Below are 21,282 nucleotides of genomic sequence, written 5' to 3'. Positions count from 1 at the left end.
TCGATATTGTTTTTATAAATATACGATACACAAATAATCATAAATAACGATATCAAGGTAATAATAGTACAATGTTTTAATATTTACAATTGTTTCTGTCTTATAGAACATGCATTTGAAAAAAAACTCATTGAAGTGGGTTCAATAATAATAACAAAATCTATACTAGTCGAATAAAAGCTAGAAAAACACTTCTTCATAATGTCAATGTCAATGATGTCACAGAATTAATAATATAAAAGTTTCGAATTCCATTCCTTACTTGTTGCTTTTCTTATTTTTTCGCAACTGTATTAAAAAACGTCGTTCGATACACGTGCGGAAATGTCATTCTTCACTCGTCCCGAGTCTTGCCACTCGCCTACGGCTCGTTTTCAGTTTATTGTCCAGGTGTTTGTTCCAGTTCAGTTTATCGTCCAGGATTATGCCTAGATACTTTACGTCCTTTGAAAGTGTCAGTTTTGTGCCAAAAAGTGTTGGCATTGCATATGTACCCAGTTTTCGTTTGTGTGTGAAGAGAATTGTGTCGGTCTTTTTTGGGTTTACCGATAGGTCATTCTCCTTGCACCATTTCTCTACTATTCTCAGTGCTGTCTGTGTGAGATCGCACAGTGTGCTTATTCTAGATTTATTTCCAATGGAATCTTCTATGTATCTATCCTTCTGCAACCTGGTCCGATTTCCAGCCGCCATGTCTCTTTAAAGTCGTCAAGTTTGCTCCGGAATCGGCTAAGAGGGTAGCCGAAGGTCTCCGAAAGCAGTGCCCTGTGTAACGTTCCGGATTATCTAAATTCAAGAAAACTGCGATTTGCTTTGGAAATGTAGCAAATTTGTTCCGTCCGATGACTTGTCGTGTACATTTGGCGTTTTGGTAATTAAGAAAGAATCTTTTTGTTGTAACATTTTGGGGACGTAAGTCTTGGTACTTTTTAACTATATTAAGATATTCTTATTTTACGACAAATGTACGCTCTTGGTTAGTTTTTGTATTGGGCAAGTTAATAGCTTGTAATTGCGTGTCCGTCTTGACATCGTCGACCGCACCGCTAATTCCAAATATGAGCGCCACCTACAATAAAAACAGTAATTGTTACAACGTTGCAAACTTTCAACTCAAAATTACTTTTTGAATTTCGATAGGCAAAGTATGAGATGTTGAATAGACGGAAATTAATATTACGTACTTTTGTAGCCAAATATTGAGCATCGGGAGCGGTGTTTAAGAATTTTTCCACATGGTTTGCCGTGAGAACCTTTGATTTTTTGGTTTTGTGCCCATTAGAAAGTGTTTTCAAAAAACATGTAAGTTTCACAAAGGGTTTTATATTCACGTCGTTATTCACCTGCAACGTACTCTTAAGCATAGAGTACACACTCCATAATGTAGGCGGCTTCAATTTCTTGGACAATTCGTCGAAATATGTTAAGAAAACACCTTCCGAGAAAGTATCGACTAGTTTTTCGGCTCTCCAACTCATGAAATTTTCGTATACAGTAAGATATTTTTGTTTGGATTTCTGCGGCAATAACTGCTCAATAACATTTTTCGCTTTTCTTTCCATTAAAGTATTAGGCGAAACTGTAATTTCCTCCTCACTCGACGACATTATTAAAAATAACAATCGTAAAACAGCAACAAATTGCAAAGCGGCAACAAGAGCCTCCCGCCAATATTCTTTTATTAACACGTGATATTTACCTTAAGCCCACTGCATGCACACTCGTGCGCGAATTGCGGCGCAAAGCCGCGAACGCGAGTGTGGTGTCGATTTCGCTTATTAGCGAACTGTCTACACTCGCGTTCGTGGCTTCGCGCCGCAATTCGTGTGGTCTTTAAGTCTTTATTCATACTGCCAAATTATAACTACATTTTGTAGTTTATTTCTATAATAACTATGCTGTATTGTAAGATTTTAATGATTTAGTAATATATAAAACACGGATTATTAAAAAAACGGGCCAAATTAAGTGGAATAACAATATTATCCGATTATGTTTTATTGTGTACTATGGCAGTGATTTGATTGTCTTAGTCTTTAAAAAAATATTACTTTGTGCACTAGAGCATAAAAGTAGCATTTTGTGCAGCCTACATCTAGCACAAAGGAGAACTTTACGAGCATGAGAAGTGAAAACACAGTCTTGAAACTCCTCTTTCGCTCAAACTTGTGTTTGAAATTGTATTTTTTATCCGAAACCTATCATTTTCCGGGGTATGAAATTTGCTTAACGGACTTTCATCATCTAAAATGAAACTTTTTCCAGCGTAATTTCGGGTCATCCAGCGGCATTGGGTTTTAATAGTCGAAATATTCTGGTGCCCTCACCTTCTTTCGGCATACTATTCTAACCTTTTTCAATGATTTGCTAATATACGGTTGGCTACAATGAAATTTTTTCGCAGCATCAATTTGGCTCATGGTGTCAGAATCATTAAATTTTGTATGAAGCATTTTCAGCCTTCTTTTGGTCATTATCTTTGCCGGTCTGCCACTGCCCCTTTTACGAGTTGTATATAGTCTGAGATGCCAAGATTCTATACACAGTAGATGCTGGTACATTCTCTTGAGTAAAATGATTCACTGTAAACATTTTCCCTAACATCAAATTAGAATGATAAAAATGTACAATGTGTTTTCTCAGGATTTCTTGTTTAGATGCCATTTTTGACAACAATAAAACAAATGCAGGAAAAAATAAGTGACTACCATCACGAAAGAGATAGCAACAACATTACATACGACTTTTTTTATTTATGCGGCTAGTATTTTTTTTACAGAGTGCGATAAATATTCTCATTTTTTTGTTGTCACCCGTTACATTTGTGACTTTGCCTGAAGTAGTGCTAAAAACAGTCACGATACATCAAGTACCTAAAGTGTGTTTTGCTTGAAGTTGTAGTGCCGGTACAACAGAGCACGAAAGAGCTTGAGCAAGGTCCCTTGGTTTAAGTAGTGTTCTTTGCAGAGTCGATAGTGTTGGCGGACTCGCTGTTCTCCGAGATCCTGGCGCGCAAGGAGAACGCGGACCGCACGCGCGAGGCGCTGATGCTGCTCACGCGACACAAGTTCCTGTTCCAGCTGCCCGCCTCCATCGACAAGAACATCCGCAAGAAGGAGTACGACCTCGTCGTCAACGACTACACCAGGGTAAACAACTTGTTCGGCAACACTGATGTCAAGGTGACTATTTGATTTCTGTACGCGTTCTGTGCGCTTTTTAAGGTGGTAAATATATATCGCATGGTATGGTATTGTTCAATTTGCTTTGCGTTGTAGCTGTTTCAGAAAATTCTCGCTGAAATAGACAAGAAAATAGAAGACCTAAAGGCAAATTTATATAACAGAATGAAAATGATGCCTGTCAATGTCCAAGAGCAAACAAAGTATATTAAGTAAGTATTTATTTATGTCTCTTAACAATAAAAATACATACCTATTATACTTAAATATAAAGTCCCCAACAAGAGCATTAAATTAACTAAAGAGCTAACAAATATCTGATGATGATTTTTAGACGTTATATCGTCGGATACAGTTGTTTGTGCAACAAGAGAGGAAAGTTGGTTTTTCATGCGAGTGTTGATTTATCGCTTCGCTCGTGATTCAATTATAGAATCTTTCGGGATTACTAGAGACTCAAAAACATGAGATGAAGAATAACTTTGCTGTCGTGTTGCACACATAATTTTTCACCTCAGTAGTGAGAACATGTTAAAGTTCGAGTATGTATTTCGAATTACACAGAATAAACAGAAAAAAAAGTAATATAATACCATACCATACCACTCCATACCATACCATACCATACCATACCATACCATACCATACCATACCATACCATACCATACCATACCATACCATACCATACCATACCACTCCATACCATACCATACCATACCACTCCATACCATACCATACCATACCATACCACTCCATACCATACCATACCATACCATACCATACCATACCACTCCATACCATACCAACCCCACTCCATACCATACTATACCACTCCATACCATACCATACCATACCATACCATACCATACCATACCATACCATACCATACCATACCATACCATACCATACCATACCATACATTTTTTTTAAATAAAAATATGAAGTGACAGTTCATGGCCTTCACTAAATTAAAAAGCTACTTTGTTTCACTCCCTGGAGTGGGGAAAGTCGCACTTTTCTCACTCCTCTTAACGAAAGTAGGCTTGTTCGAGCTGCTGAGGTGAAAAAGTCGTTAACCTCTTATCCCCTCCGAAAGGAAGTAAGAGTTACAGGTTTACAATTTCAGCCGACGATATGGAGAATTTTCAACTTGGGAACGAGGGAACGACACTATCATCCAACACTATTATTGCACTGGAGTTTGGGATCTGCGTGTGTTGTTGTTGTTAAGTGTTCTGACAATGTTTCAAGGAAATGGGTCCCAAAATAGAGTTCGTAATGTATTAGTTACTAGTGCTACTACATTGCATTCGTACACTCACATGCGAATCAGAAGTTTTGTTCTACATTTTATTATAATATAACGTATTAATTGCTCGTTGTGTACAGATTGTTGATCAGTCTAAAGTGGGAGGGCGACGCGGCGTGGGTGGCCATCACCAGCCGCAAGGAGTACCTGCTCAGTCTTCTGAACAAAGTGAAGGATCACTTTAAACAGATCGAGGACCAAGAAAATGCTGGTAAATTATAGATATTTCATTTTTCATCACACTTGCTCGTGAACGGTGTTATAGTATGCCAGCATACTGGGATGGAATGAACTATTATTATGGCCACCGGCGTAATAGATTTTTTTAACCCTTTTTTAGGCCGCACAAATCTTTGTAGACCTTGTGGTCTTGCCAAATATTCCAATTAATTCAGCTTTGATGATTCATTTCAATACAAGCCACAGCCCCCGAAAGTGTAATCTAATTTGATCAGAAGAGCTCAGATCGCAAACTGCGGTTAAGGGGTTAGAGAAGATCTGGCGGAACAGAGGAATCAGTAAAGCAACCAAAACCAAGCTAATGCGCACCCTGGTCTTCTCTATATTCCTGGAGAGCCTTGGTGCACAAAATAACGGCCTCATGGGGTCGCGACCCTATGCCATGAGGAACCGAAGAAAAATAATCTAATTTGAACCTTAAATCGGAATGCTAAAGTTGAAATTCTATTCTCGCATATGTGGTCGATAAATCGCACTATGCCTGGAAAAGGGTTAATTTTATTATGCCCATGGGCATGTTGGGCATAATTTTTTTTTTATATTATCTACTCAATTTCTACGCAAGGAGGTATAAATGAGTTTTACTTTTAAAATATATATGTACTTTAAAAAAAATTATCTGCACACATATCATAAACCCTCTATGATGCCTTCAAAATCCGTAAATAATGGCCAACATTAAGATAAACTGTTTTGTTACAGCAAATTTTTTTATCTGTGAAAATGTTAATTGCTAAATAATAACATCGATTTCGATAATATTATTTTATTCAAATTTCGAACATCTCTGAAAAACAAAGAAATGTGATTTGACCTCTATTCTAATATCAGTCGAGATGACGTTTTTTTCGAAATGAAATGTCAATTGCATACAAATTTGTCAAATCTCGCTTGTTTGTTGGTATCGAACGATATGGCAACCGACCCCCACTCTAGTTTGTCTCTGAATAAAAAGAAACTACGGATGCGTGACATGCGTGAAAAAAGTTTTCTTTGCCGCCATTTGACGTGCTGTTTATCTTTTAATTAGTTTGTAAGTAAACAATAATTTGTTTTGTTGTTTTTAAAGTATTAGCTCTAGCAAAAGTTTCGTGTAAAATGTGCGATAAAGATATTTCGGAGACGCCACCTCATATCCGCGAATTATGCCACAGAGCAACTATGCCCCAATGTCGGCTGTAATATGAGGTTAGTGAATATATCATAGAAAGTTTATAATATGTGTGTAGATAAAGCAGTGTACATAATTAGGCATTAAAACACTCGTGTGACCCACACTCGAGTTTAATAATAAGTATAATGCCTTTCATTATGTAGTAGTCACATGAACTACTATTTTTGTGTATGTTTGAAAATATATAATTTGCTTAATTTAATAGCCGTTTAAAATATTTTTACTCAATTTTCAATCGTGGCTGAATGCCAGATGGATCTGTGCCTTCGATGCCTAACCTGTCAAAAATTACAATATGCCGGACGAGTGTATGAAATCTCACCGTATTTAAGAATTATTTCGCTTAAAATTTAGTCTTTTCCTCACAAGTCCATCAGGTGTGACTAGGGCCAATCGCCGATCAGTTTATAATATAAAAAAAAAAGTGTGATAAAAAACATTGTGTGTGCCACGGGCGGTACATGAATTACGAACTCGTGTTAACTAAACCTTATAATATAAGGGCTTAATTAACCCGTTCGTAAATTCTTGTTTACCGCCCTTAATACACGATGTACTATTATCGTCGTCGCATTACTACTATTATCAGCTGCTGCTTCGAAATTATTTGTATTATTTTGCATCAACGTTATCCACGAATTAATAAACTAGTGGATATGAAATGACAGCTTTTTAGTCTGAAAACCAGTGTCGCCAAACTCACACATTCATAGTTACGAGGGGAGTTCAATAAAAAGTGAGAATGAGTATGTTATAAACAACTTTTATTAAATGTCATTTTATTTTTCGACATAGTTACCTTTTAGCGTAATACACTTAGTATATCTTTTTTCTAAACTAAACTTTCCATTTTTAAAAAAACGTCTCATCTTGAGTACTTACTTAAAAAACCTTGTACTGCAGCGACTACCGCGTCGTCGTCTTCAAATTTCTGGCCTCTCAGGTATTCTTTCAATCTCGGAAATAGATAGAAATCACTGGGGGCGAGATCTGGTGAATACGGAGGATGCTTAAGGATATCGAACTTAGCATCACGAATTGCGGCCATTGCAACGGCGGACTTGTGTGCCGGGGCATTGTCCTGGTGGGAACAGCACAACTTTCGAGAGTTTACCTCGCCGTTTTTCGCGGATCTCATTGCGCAATGTTGCTATTTGTTTGGCATATGAAGTGCCCGTAATAGTAGCTCCATGCTCGTGATACTCAATCATTACTACCCCTTTACCATCCCAAAAAACAGAGCCCATGACCTTACCGGCAGATGGGCCAACCTTGAATTTCTTCGGAGTTGGAGATGATGGCCTTTTCCATGTCATAGACTGCAGTTTCGTTTCAGGGTCGTAATGATGGAGCCATGTTTGTCCATTGTTATAAATCGCGCCAAAAAAAGTTCCCGGTCTTGCTGTATTAGGTCCAAAGCTTCTTGACACATCAAGACTCTAGTTTGTTTTTGCGTGTCAGTAAGCATTCTTGGTACCCAACGCGCAGATACCTTTGCCATACCCAAGCGTTCATGTAAAATATTTTTCCCCTCACTAGCTCGGAAAGCCGTCTTTTATCCTTTAAAACAAGCGGGGAAAAACGCATTTTATCCACTAGTGGGGAAAGTAATTTGACCTTGGATGGATCGTGTTTCAAGTAGCTTGACAGAAACAAAAGTAAAACGCTCATAATAATAGTTCTTTCGATATTAATTATCATTAAATAAATGGTTTGAGAATCTAATAAAAAATACCAGATTTAGCTTAATTTAATGATTTTAAGTCATAAACCTTAAAATTCCATAATAAACGTTTGTTTTTTAATAATTATGTTAAATATAATTCTGAACGCACAAGTTAGGTCGATGCAATTTCAAAACGCATCATTGACATTTCATGCGTCAGAAATGTCAACATTGTCAACAAAAATTTTACTTAAAAACTTCTCACGTAAAAGTACAGAATTTCCAGAGTTTTTTGTTATAGTATCGTAAAAAAATCAGTGATTCCAGTTGATGAAGATGATCTAACGCCTGTGGATGTTGCACTTTCCTTGCTATAGTGAGGGGAAAAGTTTTGTGTTACACACGGGTGCAAATGTATTTTACTTCTCGTGTGTTAAAACACTCGCTACGCTCAGGATTCTATTTTAAACCACTCGCTTCGCTCGTGGTTCAACTATAAAATCCTTTCGCTTGCTCGTGTTTCAATTCCACACTCGCGGGTAAAATACAACTTTGCACCCTTGTATAACAAATAACTAATGCACGCTCCCCGTTGAAATCTTTACATTTTCAGCAATAAAACGAACCGTGACACGACGATCCGCTTTAATTAAGTTTTCGACTTTTTTCACAATTTCTTCAGTTACTGCTGTAGTAGGGCGTCCGGTCCGGAGCGAGGGTCGTCCATGGTCGATGTTCTTCCACGTCTAAATTCGGCACACCAACGTGCGACTGTCGAATACGGAGGAGCATTAGACCCTAAAGTGTCCCGCAAATCTAAATTGACTTGGTCCGTAGAAAAAAATTTCAAACAAGTATTTAATAACGACGCGCAGTTCAATTTTCTCCATTTTTGCTAACGTACTCAATAGCATTGCAAGTAAATGACCGTAATTTTTTTTTAAACAAAAGAGTTCGTTTTTTCGTCAGCTAGATAGCTTTCCCGGCAAAGAATATAATACTCATTTACCACCGGCCAGTATTTAATTTCCTAATATTGAAAGAGTTTGCATCTCATTCTCACTTTATATTGAACGCCCCTCGTAAGTACAACACGGCATACATTAATAGCAATTTTCGATTCCAATAGGGTTTTACCGGTTGACATTTTTAGAATGAATATCAACTGTAGGTATCATATACTACGGTCTAAAATATAATGTCAAAGTTATAAAACATAATCTGCTCTTTAATTATTTCACAAAAGCTTGCCTAACACTAATCTAATGCAGCTACTCAACACTAGATGGCGCTGTAATAAACCATTAAAAAACTATTGAAATCGCTTATCATTCATACGCGAGTGAAGGGCTAAAGAACCGGTATAACTAAGCTCCGATTACGCATATTTTGTTAAGGAGCTTACGGTCACGTTACACTGGTGGGTCCGAGATATCTACACGCCTACGAGTAGCCAGCTGTTGAGAACTGTCTGATACACCAGTGACGGCAGTGACGTCCGAAAACAAAAGGTCATATGTGGCTGTAAGTTTCCTATTATTAACCGACTTCAAGATTTCAAAAGGAGGAGGTTCTCAATTCGGTTTTTTTTAATGTTTGTTACTCCATAACCGTCATTTCTGGACCGATCTTGAAAATTCTTTTTTAAATTATAAGTATTGTATACATACAGATTGGTCCCGTTTTTGTCAAAACGCAGTTCTGATGATGGGATCCATGAGGAATCGAGGGAACTCCTCAAATGTTAAAGGCATACATATGGTGATTTTAGTATTTTCATCAACAAATCAAACACATTTAAAAAAGTGACATTTGATGAAGTGGAACTGCTGATGATGATCAGAACGGAACTCTTCAACTGCTGATGATGATCAGAATGGAACTCTTCAATGACACGTAGTTCACGTTTGGCGATTTGTTCTCTTCGTTATGGACCCAGACCCAGACTTAGACCCGGACTCGGACCCGGACCCGGGTCTGGACATGGACCCCAACTCGGACCCGGACCCGGACCGAACTCGGATCCGGACTTGAACGCGGACCCAGACTCGGACCCGGACCCAGACCGAACTCTGACCCAAACTTCGATCCGGAGTCGGAACCGGACCCAGATCCGGACCGACCGATAACTGCGATTTTCACAGAACAGAACTGCTATCAGAAAAGTAGGTTAGGTTAGGTTAGAACTGTGACCCTTACAGAAACGAAATGCTATCAGAAAAGTGGGTTAGGTTAGGTTAAAACTGCGACGCAGAAGGAGGCAGCGGAGAGGGAACGGGAGGCCGACCCAGCCTCGCACCCGATCGGCCGCAAGCGCGCAGGGGCCCGGAGGAGGGCGTATGCCCATCTCCTCGCCCCCACCTAGCGAGGTCTGGGCAGAGGCGCGGGGGCGTCGCTGCCCATTACATTAGGCCTCGCAGAAAAGGCGCGCGTGGTGTGCCCACGCGCCTTCTGAGGAGGCAGGGGTAGAAGTTCCTCTCTAGCCCCCCCCCCAGAGTAGGGCCCGCTGCATGTGGCAGTGGCGGGCGGCGCCGGCGTGGTCGCGGTTGCGTACTTAAGAGAACCCGTGGCCACGCATTGGCGGCGCGCAGGCATGCCGTTGGTTTTTTAGTGGGTAGTGGCGCCGTTAGCAGAGTCCCACATAACCCGCACTTTCTCCCCCGAGGGTGTGGGTATGCATAAAGCATTTTTCCAACGAAAAAAAAAAGGTTAAAACTGCGACCCTTACAGAAACGTAATGCTACTAGAAAAATGGGTGGTTTTACCTCCTTTTCTACATAATTAGGCAAAAGATGCTGTCTTTTTGCGCACCATCAACAATAAGTAATCTTTCAGCGGCATCCCCCGTCGGTTTTTTTTTCTTAAAAATTATGATAAAACTATTCGCCATTTCCGTATCATTTGAGTAGCGTAAGTTATATGACATTTAGGATATCGAATATTCTAGACAAATATAAAGAATAATGACAAAAGAGTATGAACTCTAAGTTCTTAGAAAAAAAAAATATTTTTTTTTTACGTATTACTTAAATAATGCGAAACAAACTGTATTTTTGTGTTTACCTATATTAGGTTATATATATTCTATATATATATATATATTCTAAAATAATATTTTCTGGTTATAGAAAATCCCTCCGCGTGAAAGATTTTTTATACAGCTATTATTTCTGCACAATAGGGCATTTTAAATTTAATAAACAATATTTTGTTCAGTGTTACATAAACATACGTGTCACACGAATAGTCCGTTTTTTATTGGGAAGAAGGTAGACATTTTTGGTTACAGCAATGCCATTTGGTTTGGGGTATTATACACGTTGACCTGAGCTCAAAACGCCCGGTAGCCAGATTGAACCCCGCGTCAGATGGGGGTGGGGGGAGGGGGGGGGGTCAAAGTTCAGAGCTCCCGGCGCTCAGAAAAAAAATCTGGCAGATTAGTTTTGACATTTGGGTCAAGTTTGGTGTCGTTTTCAGGTAACTAGATGATGCCCGATGCATTCCCCATACCACTTTTTTAGGGTTCCGTAGCAAAATATGACGCAATACTTAAAATAATAAACTTTTAGTAGTAACGAAATGCAAACAAACCCTCATATTTTCATATTTATGTATTAAACTTGGTTTCTAAAAAACACTGTCGGAAAGCCCATTTATTGCAGATTCTAAGAACATTAACAATAAATATAAATTTGATTATTTTCAATGTAAAATAAAATATTGATAGTACTGCGACGTTCGTCAGCGCAGCGTAGGGGGCGGTACAAAGACCATAGAAAATCCATAGAAGATCCATAGCTTTCATAATATCTATAAATTAAAGTGCTTACAATAATATCAGAATTATTCTTTCATTATTTTTTTTATTTTTTATTTTTTTATTATTTTCTTTATTTATTCTTCTTCTTTAGTTAGGCATTTTATAATATGAATATAAAAGTAAAATATAAGTATAAGTTAAAGTAAAAACACTTACTAAACAATAAAAAATACATATAAACACATTATAAAAAAATATAAAAAACCTAACCTAGGGTGCCGCCAGCAGTGCAGCAGGGCCCAAGCTGCCGGTGGTCAGGGCCGTAGGGTGAGAACCCGATGCTCGTACTATACTTACGCGCCGTATCCAAAATCACCGCCTTCTGCATCTGACCCTTGATCCAACCACCCAGCGAGAGTCTCTCTAGGTGTTGGTCGAGACTCTTCGCTATGAGGCCGTTCGCTGACACGACTATCGGAACAATGATCGTCGAGTCAACATCCCACATGGTGGTAATCTCGTGAGCCAACCTAGAGTACTTGCTGGATTTGTCCTGCCCGGCTTTCACGAGATTCACATCATGGGGGATGGTGATGTCGGCGAGCACGGTCCGGCGCTGCGATCGGTCTATTAGCACGATGTCAGGGTTATTGGCAACAATTCCTGTCAGTGATGATAGACCGATCTCAATAGAGTACTGGCGCAGGTGAGTACTTGTAGTACGGCACTTCGCGATCCACAGGGCCGTATAGGAGAGCAAGCTGCTGGTAAATAATTCTGGCTAGTAGATTATGTCTGTACAAGTACTCGCCGTTAGCAAGATGAGAACAACCGGAGACAATATGCCTGAGTGACTCTCCGGGACGGCGGCATGTCCGACAAATATATGTCGATCGTACGTCCTGCAAGATATATATCTCAGATTATTAGTCATGATAACTTCGTCCGCAATTGCCTTGCCCGCGTGCTAAACCCTCGGTTTCACCCAAGAGGTCCCCGAGTTCACCGGGGCGGGCAGGTCTACATCAGATCCCATGGCTGTCTTGTAGAACCGCCCGTGTAGCTGCTTATCCTTCCATACCGCCTTGCGGTCGTCGGTACTTAGTACTACCGGTTTGTGCCAATTCTCATTTGCCAAGAAAAGCGGCGTGAGACCCCTGTCTACTGCCACCTCATCACGATGCATCCCACACAACGAGGGTTGAGTAAATAATTCCTGAAATTACGGTTGTGAAGATTTTTGGCGTTTAGAAAGCCACGACCACCACATTTTCGTGGGATGTACAATCTCATAACAGACGAGCGTGGGTGCAGCATACGGTATGTCGTGAGCAGCTGTCGGACCCTCCGATCCAGGGCATCCAGCTCGGTCTGAGTCCACCTTAGTATGCCAAAGGACTATGTGAGTAGGGGCATTACCCAGGCGTTGAAGGCGCGCACTTTGTTGCCTCCTGACAAAAGACTTTTAAGGACTTTTATGAGTCTACTGAAAAAGCGCTCTCTCACTGACCGTCTCAATACCCAACGACTGTGACCTGTGACATAACAAGATATTTATAGGTATCTGACTCAGAGATAGATGTGAAAGGCATTGACTCAGAAAGTTGTAAATATGTTGAATTTATAACCTTTCCCCGCTGTACATGTGGTTGTACATGGGAAAGATTATAAACTCAACACATTTATCGACACCAAACTCCATGTTGATGGCACTACTGAAGACTTCGGTGGTTTTCACTAGCTCTAACGAGTATTGGCTATTTGGTGCAAATAATTTGAGGTCATCCATGTACAGAGGGTGATAAATGTCTTCACCCTCTCCGAAGCCGGCAACCTAGTCCCAAATCCTTCAGCAGGCTGCTGAAGGGATTCAGAGCTAGGCAGAACCACAGGGGACTTAAACTGTCGCCCAGAGAGATTCCTCGCTCAATCCTTATGAAATTCTACGGGCCAGGGTAATATTATACTAGCTGCGCCCCGCGGTATTATCCGCAGTTAAGAAGTAGCCTATGTGTTAATCCAGGGTGTCAGCTACCTCCATACCAAATTTTATCAAAATTGGTTCAGCCACTTGAACGTGAAGAAGTAACAAACAACACACTCACAAATTTTCGCCTTTATAATATTAGTGTGCCGTTTAATCATCTTCAATTTATAAATGAAGTCAGGTAACATTGTTAAAAATAATAATAGAAGACAAGATAAGATTTATTGTAAAACTATTGCACAATACAAAGGTGTTGACAATAAATAATACAGTTAATAACCAACAGTTTATCCATCACGGACGTACAATATACGTTTGTGAATTTATTTTATATACAAACACCTCCACAATTACATAACTCAGTACATTTGAGCTAACGTTTGAAACAATTGCACCGTGAACTGCAAGATTTCACGCACCGACATCTTATTAATTCTAGAGCTAAGGACTTAAGGTTCACAGTGGCACCCAAGCTTCTTGACGCCCGCCCGCCGCCCGCAAAAATCAATTCGGTACGTGCAATAATTATTTTATTTTGCATTGAAAATAGATAAATGTATATTTAATGTTAATATTTTTATAATCTGCGTTAAATAGGCTTTCGGCCAGTATTTTTTTTAAACCAAGTTTAATACAAAAGTATAAAACTATACGGGTTTGTTTGCATTGTGTCACTACTAAAAGTTTATTATTTTAAGGATTGCGTCATATTTTGCTACGGAACCCTAAAAAACTGGTATGGGGAATGAATCGGGCATCATCTAGTTACCTGATAACGACACCAAACTTGACCCAAATGTCAAAATTAATCTGCCAGAATTTTTTTTCTGAGCGCCGGGAGTTCTGTACTTTGACCCCCCCCCCTCCCCCCATCTGACGCGGGGTTCAATCTGGCTATCGGGCGTTTTAAGCTCAGGTCAACGTGTATAATACCCCAAACCAAATGGCATTGCTGTAACCAAAAATGTATACCTCTCCATACAAGCATGCCCAATAGAAAATGGACTAGAACGCCATTCAATTATGTATGTATTTGATAAAGCTACTGATCATAGTCTGTGCATAAAGTGAGTCGACCACGACAATATGTACGATACACGGGAACGCCCACATGCCATCTCCATCCTACTCTTATCAATTGTGTGACAGAGCGCATATTCATTTTTTCTACTCATCGACAATAATCTGTGTATTACAACTTCATATGCAACACTACACTTACTCTTTTCAACGTTGGATAGTCTTTGGCACTTCCGACTCAAGCATAAGAATTTTATCGATACGGTTGTCAATTATATTTTTTTTGAAAATAGAACATCATACATTTCGATAAAATATTTCTTGTTTAAGGAGACTCGATTCAATGCAAATTAGCCTACTTAAACACGCTGCTGCGTCGCATCTGCTTTGTGATTGATTGTCCAACAATAGTAGATTGTACAACAAGGGCACAAAGCGACTTATTTTTATACGAGGCAATTTATTATTAGCGGCAGCGAGGACCAATATAGCCGAGGATAAAAATAGGCGTTTGTGCCTGAGTTATACACACTGCGATTTGCACTTCGATTGTGAGTAAAATAAAACAATGGCAAACAAATAAAATACATTTAATTAAATTTTAATGTGAAATTGAGCATCGGGAGCGGTGTTTAAGAATGTTTCCACATGGTTTGCCATGAGAACCTTTGATTTTTTGGTTTTGTGCCCAGTAGAAAGTCTTTTCAAAAAACATGTAAGTTTCACATAGGGTTTTATATTCACGAAGTTTTTCATCTGCAACGTACTCGTAAGCATAGAGTACAGACTCCATAATGTAGGCGGCTTCAATTTAATTTAATTTAATTTAATTTATTTTCGGAGAACCAACAGCTATCAATTATACAATAGTTATATAAGTAAATAACAAAAAGCCAATTATAGGTTCCCACCAATAGCAACAAGTTAACACATAATTGGTGGTTAGCACTAAAAAAATTTTTACAACGTATTCAACTAATACTAATTTCAAAATGTGAATACCTACTTATTAAATATCCACAATTCAATACTCTTAATATACTGAGCTAAGAAAAACAAAACTTATTAATAAAATACATCAATCGATACAATAGTATTATTATGAGTATGCTATCGCATACGACTCGCTCACTTAGGTAATTTGTTTGCCAGAATCCGTCTTATAGTTGTGATGTTACTATTAAAAACGTCAATATCACACTCTTTCGTTAGTTCATTTAGACTTTTACCAGCTCGCAATAGAAAGCTATTCTTTCTGTAATTACGTGATGAAAATGGAATTGAGAGGGGAGGGAAGTATCTTTTAGGTCTAGATGGAGTATTGAAGGAGAGCTTAGCGAGCAATTCAGGACAATCAATGTTACCATTTAAAATTTTGAGTATATATGTAATATCCGCAATCTGTCGACGTTTATGTAGTGGGAGAAGGTGATGTTTTTTACAAACATTATCATAATTTGATGAATTATAGGGGGTTTTCAATTTAAAGTAGAGGTATTTTACAAACTTTTTCTGTATACGTTCTATTCTGTTAATATAAATATTATAATGTGGGTTCCAAATTTGAGACGCGTATTCAAGCTTGCTTCTGACATATGTACAATAAAGAACTTTTATGGTTTTACTTTGGGTGAAATGTAAAGAACTACGCATAATGAATCCCAATGTTTTGGTAGCACTAGTTACTATATTATCTATATGAGTATCGAATAAAAGCTTTGAATCATGGGTGACTCCCAGGTCTTTAATGCATGACACAGTTTTGAGCACATGATTATTTCTTGGACAATTCGTCGAAATATGTTAAGAAAACACCTTCCGAGAAAGTATCGACTAGTTTTTCGGCTCTCCACTCCTGAAATTTTCGTTTACAGTAAGATATTTTTGTTTGGATTTCTGCGGGAAAAACTGCTCAATAACATTTTTTGCTTTCCTTTCCATTAAAGTATTAGGCGAAACTGTAATTTCCTCCTCACTCGACGACATTATTAAAAATAACAATCGTAAAACAGCAACAAATTGCAAAGCCGCAACAAGAGCTTCCCGCCAATATTCTTTTTTTAGCACGTGATATTTACCTTAAGCCCACTGCACACTCGTGCGCGAATTGCGGCGCAAAGCCGCGAACGCGAGTGTGGTGTCGATTTCGCTGATTAGCGAACTGTCCACACTCGCGTTCGTGGCTTCGCGCAGCAATTCGTGTGGAGGGGGCTTTAAGTCTTTATTCATACTGCCAAATTATAACTACATTTTGTAGTTTATTTCTATAATAACTATGCTGTATTGTAAGATGTTAATGATTTAGTAATATATAAATCATGGATTATAAAAAAAAGGGGGCCAAATTAAGTGGAATAACAATATTATCCGATTATGTTTTATTGTGTACTATGGCAGTGATTTGATTGTCTTAGTCTTTAAAAAAATATTACTTGGTGCACTAGAGCATAAAAGTAGCATTTTGTGCAGCCTACATCTAGCACAAAGGAGAACTTTACGAGCATGAGAAGTGAAAACACAGTCTTGAAACTCCTCTTTTGCTCAAACTTGTGTTTGAAATTGTATTTTTTATCCGAAACCTATCATTTTCCGGGGTATGAAATTTGCTCAACGGACTTTCATTATCTAAAATGAAACTTTTTCCAGCGTAATTTCGAGTCATCCAGCGGCATTGGGTTTTAATAGTCGAAATATTCTGGTGCCCTCACCTTCTTTCGGCATACTATTCTAACCTTCATACCGTCACAAGGAACGACTTCATCCATAGTTAATGTAGCCACTTTCATAAGTTTTACAAACAAATTATTGTAAGTATACAAACGCGTAACTGAACAAGACCACATCGACTAAATAATAATACATACCTACTTGAAGTTGATTATTAAATGCGCGCTCGTAAGAATTATGCAGCTAACTTCATACCAAAAGCCAGACTTAAATCGTCGTATAAAATTGCTATAGTTTGTCAAAGGACTGTCTCATTTCAAACATAGACAGAGAGAATCATACTACCTTTGTCTTATACTAGTACTAGCACCCAAAAGAAAAGGATGAGTATAGTTTCTTTTGTTCTTATTTACTGACAAGATTTGCTTGACCAACTATATTTTTTATTCGGATGTTTGTAATGTTACCGTTATATCATGTTAAAACTCTAACACACTACCGCACCTCACCGCGATCTTGGTGCGCCGCACAAAACAGATCTCGTTCTCGCTCTCACTTATGGGTGCGGCGCACCAATGCGTGCGGTGCGGTAGTGTGTTACGCTTTAACATGATATAACGGTAACATTACAAACATCCGAATATAAAATATAGTTGGTTAAGCAAATCTTGTCAGTAAATAAGAACAAAAGAAACTATACTCATCCCCTTCTTCTGGGCGCCAGCACCAGTGCAAGACAAAGACAGTATGACTCTCTCCGTCTACGCCCGAAATGAGACAGTCCCTTGACAAACTATATATTTCATTTAAATATAAACTGAATGCATGAGGCTAATTGCACCTGTGTATTTGTTGTGTTTCCAAGTTGACAGAAATGTCACGTCGGAAACGCACGTATAGCCAGTATGGCTTAGTAGCCTGTCCAGATGGACGAATAAAAAAAAAACGGAAACGCACGTTTTTTTCGAAGACATCTGTCACGTTTATTCGCGTAAGTATTTACCTAGAATAATTCTGGCTCAGTTTACGTTATATAGTTAGAAAGAGAACGTTTTAGGTGTGAAGTTAGGCATGTATCGAAAACTCACGTTAAAACGTTTGTGACTTATGGTGCCAGTTGATTTTTTTAGTTTTTTACGTGACCGGTAGAGGCACTGTACAATTACTCTATACATTTTCCCTAACTTTCTCACTTTCGACTGTCATTTACGGAACTCATGGTAGCCGTATAGCACAAAGGAGAACTTTACGAGCATGAAAAGTGAAAAAACATTTTATTTAATGTTGTAGTAGAAACAATTGCTTCATAAGTCAGAAACACTTATGTGACACCCTTCATATAGCAACATCCATACCCCACGAAAACCGCTTAGCGTTGCTTAGTCTCCATAGGCTACGGTGGCTAAAATCGAGAAAAAAATGTCTTAAAATTGAATTTAGCGCGGAGCAGGTACCAGGGCCTCATGAGTTACGAGGTGTCGTTGACCAACCTGCCGGGGGCGCCGCGCCCGGCGGCCGGGGCGCGTACGAGTATGAAGGTATCGCGGGCTTCGGCAGCTCGCGTATCTCAGCTGTATACTTTTGGTTTATTTATTTACCTATATGATTCTACTAGTTGAAAGTATTATTTTCACATCACCTATTCGAAAAGGGAACTTTTCTTCCCTGCTAGGTGGGATCAAAATGGCACTTTTCTGTTCAAGGACATTTTGTTGCCAGTATGAAATATTGACATAAAGACATATGAAATTAGTATGCATATAATCGATTACAATTTCTTTATAATCGATTACGTGCATACAATTTTTTTAACCTTAATAATATTTTGTTGAACTGTAAACAATAAATGTAATTAGCGTATTTTAAATTAATTAACTGCATATTTAAATTAAGTAAATTAATTAATTAGCGTAATATTTACAAAGAAACGTAAAAAAACATTCGTTTAATAATTTTATTTTTATTTTGACATTTTAGGTCTCCTTAAACGCAGCCATACTAGTCTATGCAATTTAAAAAGTTTATATTTAAAAAGTTTTGTACAAATATTTCACATAGCATAATTATGCGGTTCTGTATTGTGTATAAATTTGTAAATACTTAGTTTAAATCAATAACTTTATAATAATAAATATAAGTGATATCAGTCTTCATAGTGTTCTTCCGAAGATTTGGTTCAAACGGGGTAAGAGCTAATTTATTACCAGAAAAATCTACAAAAATAATGTACTTGATCTTCATTGTATCATTTTAGGTGTTTGCTGCTGTCTTTGAAAAGATATTAGGTACATAATGATGAGCTGTAGGTACTTTTAATTTGTCAGTACAGTGACGTCTGAAAATATTGATACGGACAAAGTGCCAGAAGTATGTAGGTACCTATACTAAGGTCGTGTATACATATTTTTGGCACTTTGTCCGTATCGATCTTTGCTTAAAATAATAATGTTTTGAAACCTAATATATGGATGTAATTTCCGTTTAGGTGATGTGAAAAGCAGTATGTGTCACATGGTAGCAAAATTATTTTCACCTTGGACGTTAACACTTGAATCCCTCACTACGCTCAGGATTCTATTATAGAATCCTTCGCTTCGTTTAGGATTCAATTGTACGCCCTCGCCGTAAATATGTCATTTTGCTCCCTTGTGACACAATCTACTATTTTTTGTCTCGTAGAAAAAGTATTGTATACAATACTCAGCAAGCTTCGTTGCTTAAGCACTGTACTCGACTGAAAAGCTCTCTATTATGTCACGATTGTATAAAATGCTATTTTAGGGTTCCGTACCCAAAGGGTAAAAACAGGACCCTATTGCTAAGACTGCACTGTCCGTCTGTTCACCAGGCTAGCTCATGAACCGTGATAGCTAGACAGTTGAAATTTTCACATATGATATATTTCTGTTGCCGCTATAATAACAAATACTAAAAAGTACGGAACCCTCGGTAGGCGAGTCCGATTCGCACTTGTCCGGTTTTTAACATGGGCTTAGTTTTACAGATAGGTATGAACTTGAGGTATATGATCTTGTGCATCACAATCTATCATTAGTACCGTGTGTTAGGCAAACGCAAGGCGCGCGAGGCGGAGGGCGAGGGCGAGGGCGCGTGGAGCGCGACGCGCGCGGCGTGGTGCGGCGCGGCGTGCGGCGCGCTGGCGGCCGAGCTGCACGCGCTGTGGCCGCTCGCGCGCCGCTACTTCGCGGGGGAGCTTGCCGGCGAGCCCGCCGACCCACGACGGCACGCCGACCTCAAGGTGATGCCTTTACTATACCACTCTGAAACTTCACACGTGCCAGTACTAGTAAAACGGAGCAGTAAGTAAGTAGCTTGTATGTCCGGACATGTAAAACCGGACACTTGCAAAAAAATTGCGTGCAATTTATCTTTCGCATATTGGTAGCATGCATGACCGTAGGGCGTAGGTATATCCTCCTAAGGCCCAAGGTCCTGACCTTTAGTACCTCTTCAGTGTGATGAAATTTTAATCCTATTCAATTGGAATAGTCGCATTTTCCAACATCGCAAAATCAACTCTATTTCCTACACTATAGGTTCAAACTTCAGTGGCAAATTTGGATTTTTTATTTGTATGGCTGTTGTCGTTAAGTTCGTGGTCACAGGTCTAGCGTACAAGTTAATAATCAAGATCAAGTGCGGGTAGTTCAAAAAACCCGCGCGGCACGTAGATGTTGATACAACTCCTCGCCAGTCTGCCTGTGACCACGAACGTAACGTCACGTTCGAAACGTCAGGCCATAAGTAAACGTAAGTTTTTACGCGATTAATTCCCGTGTTAGTTTAAAATTATGAGTGAAAATCGTGGTAGTTTAATTTAAATCAATATGACACTTTATCTCGGGAACGCGGTCGTGAGTTATCGAGTTGAAACTAAAACCATATTACCTACTCAGGTCTACAGTCTACAGTCCCTCAAGGGACTGCAAACTGAAGCTGATTGAAGCTGTGAAATAATCAAACTTTTAAGTTAACGTAAAGAAAGATACGGCCGTTAATGCCGCAAAAAAACGTATATTTCGACAGTCTCAAGGGAACCAAATTTTTTAGGGTAGTTCCCGTTGACCTAGAGCTATGAAATCTTTGTAATATCGTCTTACACTACAAGTACCTATAGGTAGGGAAAAATTTGAAAACAATCGATAAATTTTTAAATAAAAAAAAAATATTGTACGGAACCCTCGGTGGGCGAATCCGACTCGCACTTGTCCAGTTTTTTTTTTAATGCAGCCAATTCCATCGATCGTTCACCTACC

The 21,282-nt window shown here is 38.8% G+C and overlaps 1 protein-coding gene across 1 annotated transcript in view; it reads left to right on the top strand.

Moving 5' to 3' along the window:
- Positions 1-21,282, top strand: part of LOC134754828 (exocyst complex component 2) — a 77,384-nt gene that overhangs the window by 18,379 nt on the left and 37,723 nt on the right. The window contains exons 6-9 of the mRNA XM_063691256.1: positions 2,968-3,182; positions 3,279-3,394; positions 4,572-4,702; positions 20,074-20,264. Coding sequence (XP_063547326.1) covers positions 2,968-3,182; positions 3,279-3,394; positions 4,572-4,702; positions 20,074-20,264 — 653 coding nt within the window. The remainder of the gene's footprint in view (positions 1-2,967; positions 3,183-3,278; positions 3,395-4,571; positions 4,703-20,073; positions 20,265-21,282) is intronic.

This window comes from Cydia strobilella, chromosome Z, assembly GCF_947568885.1.
Source record: "Cydia strobilella chromosome Z, ilCydStro3.1, whole genome shotgun sequence".
NCBI lineage: Eukaryota > Metazoa > Arthropoda > Insecta > Lepidoptera > Tortricidae > Cydia > Cydia strobilella.
This window is presented reverse-complemented; position numbering and strand designations above follow the sequence as displayed.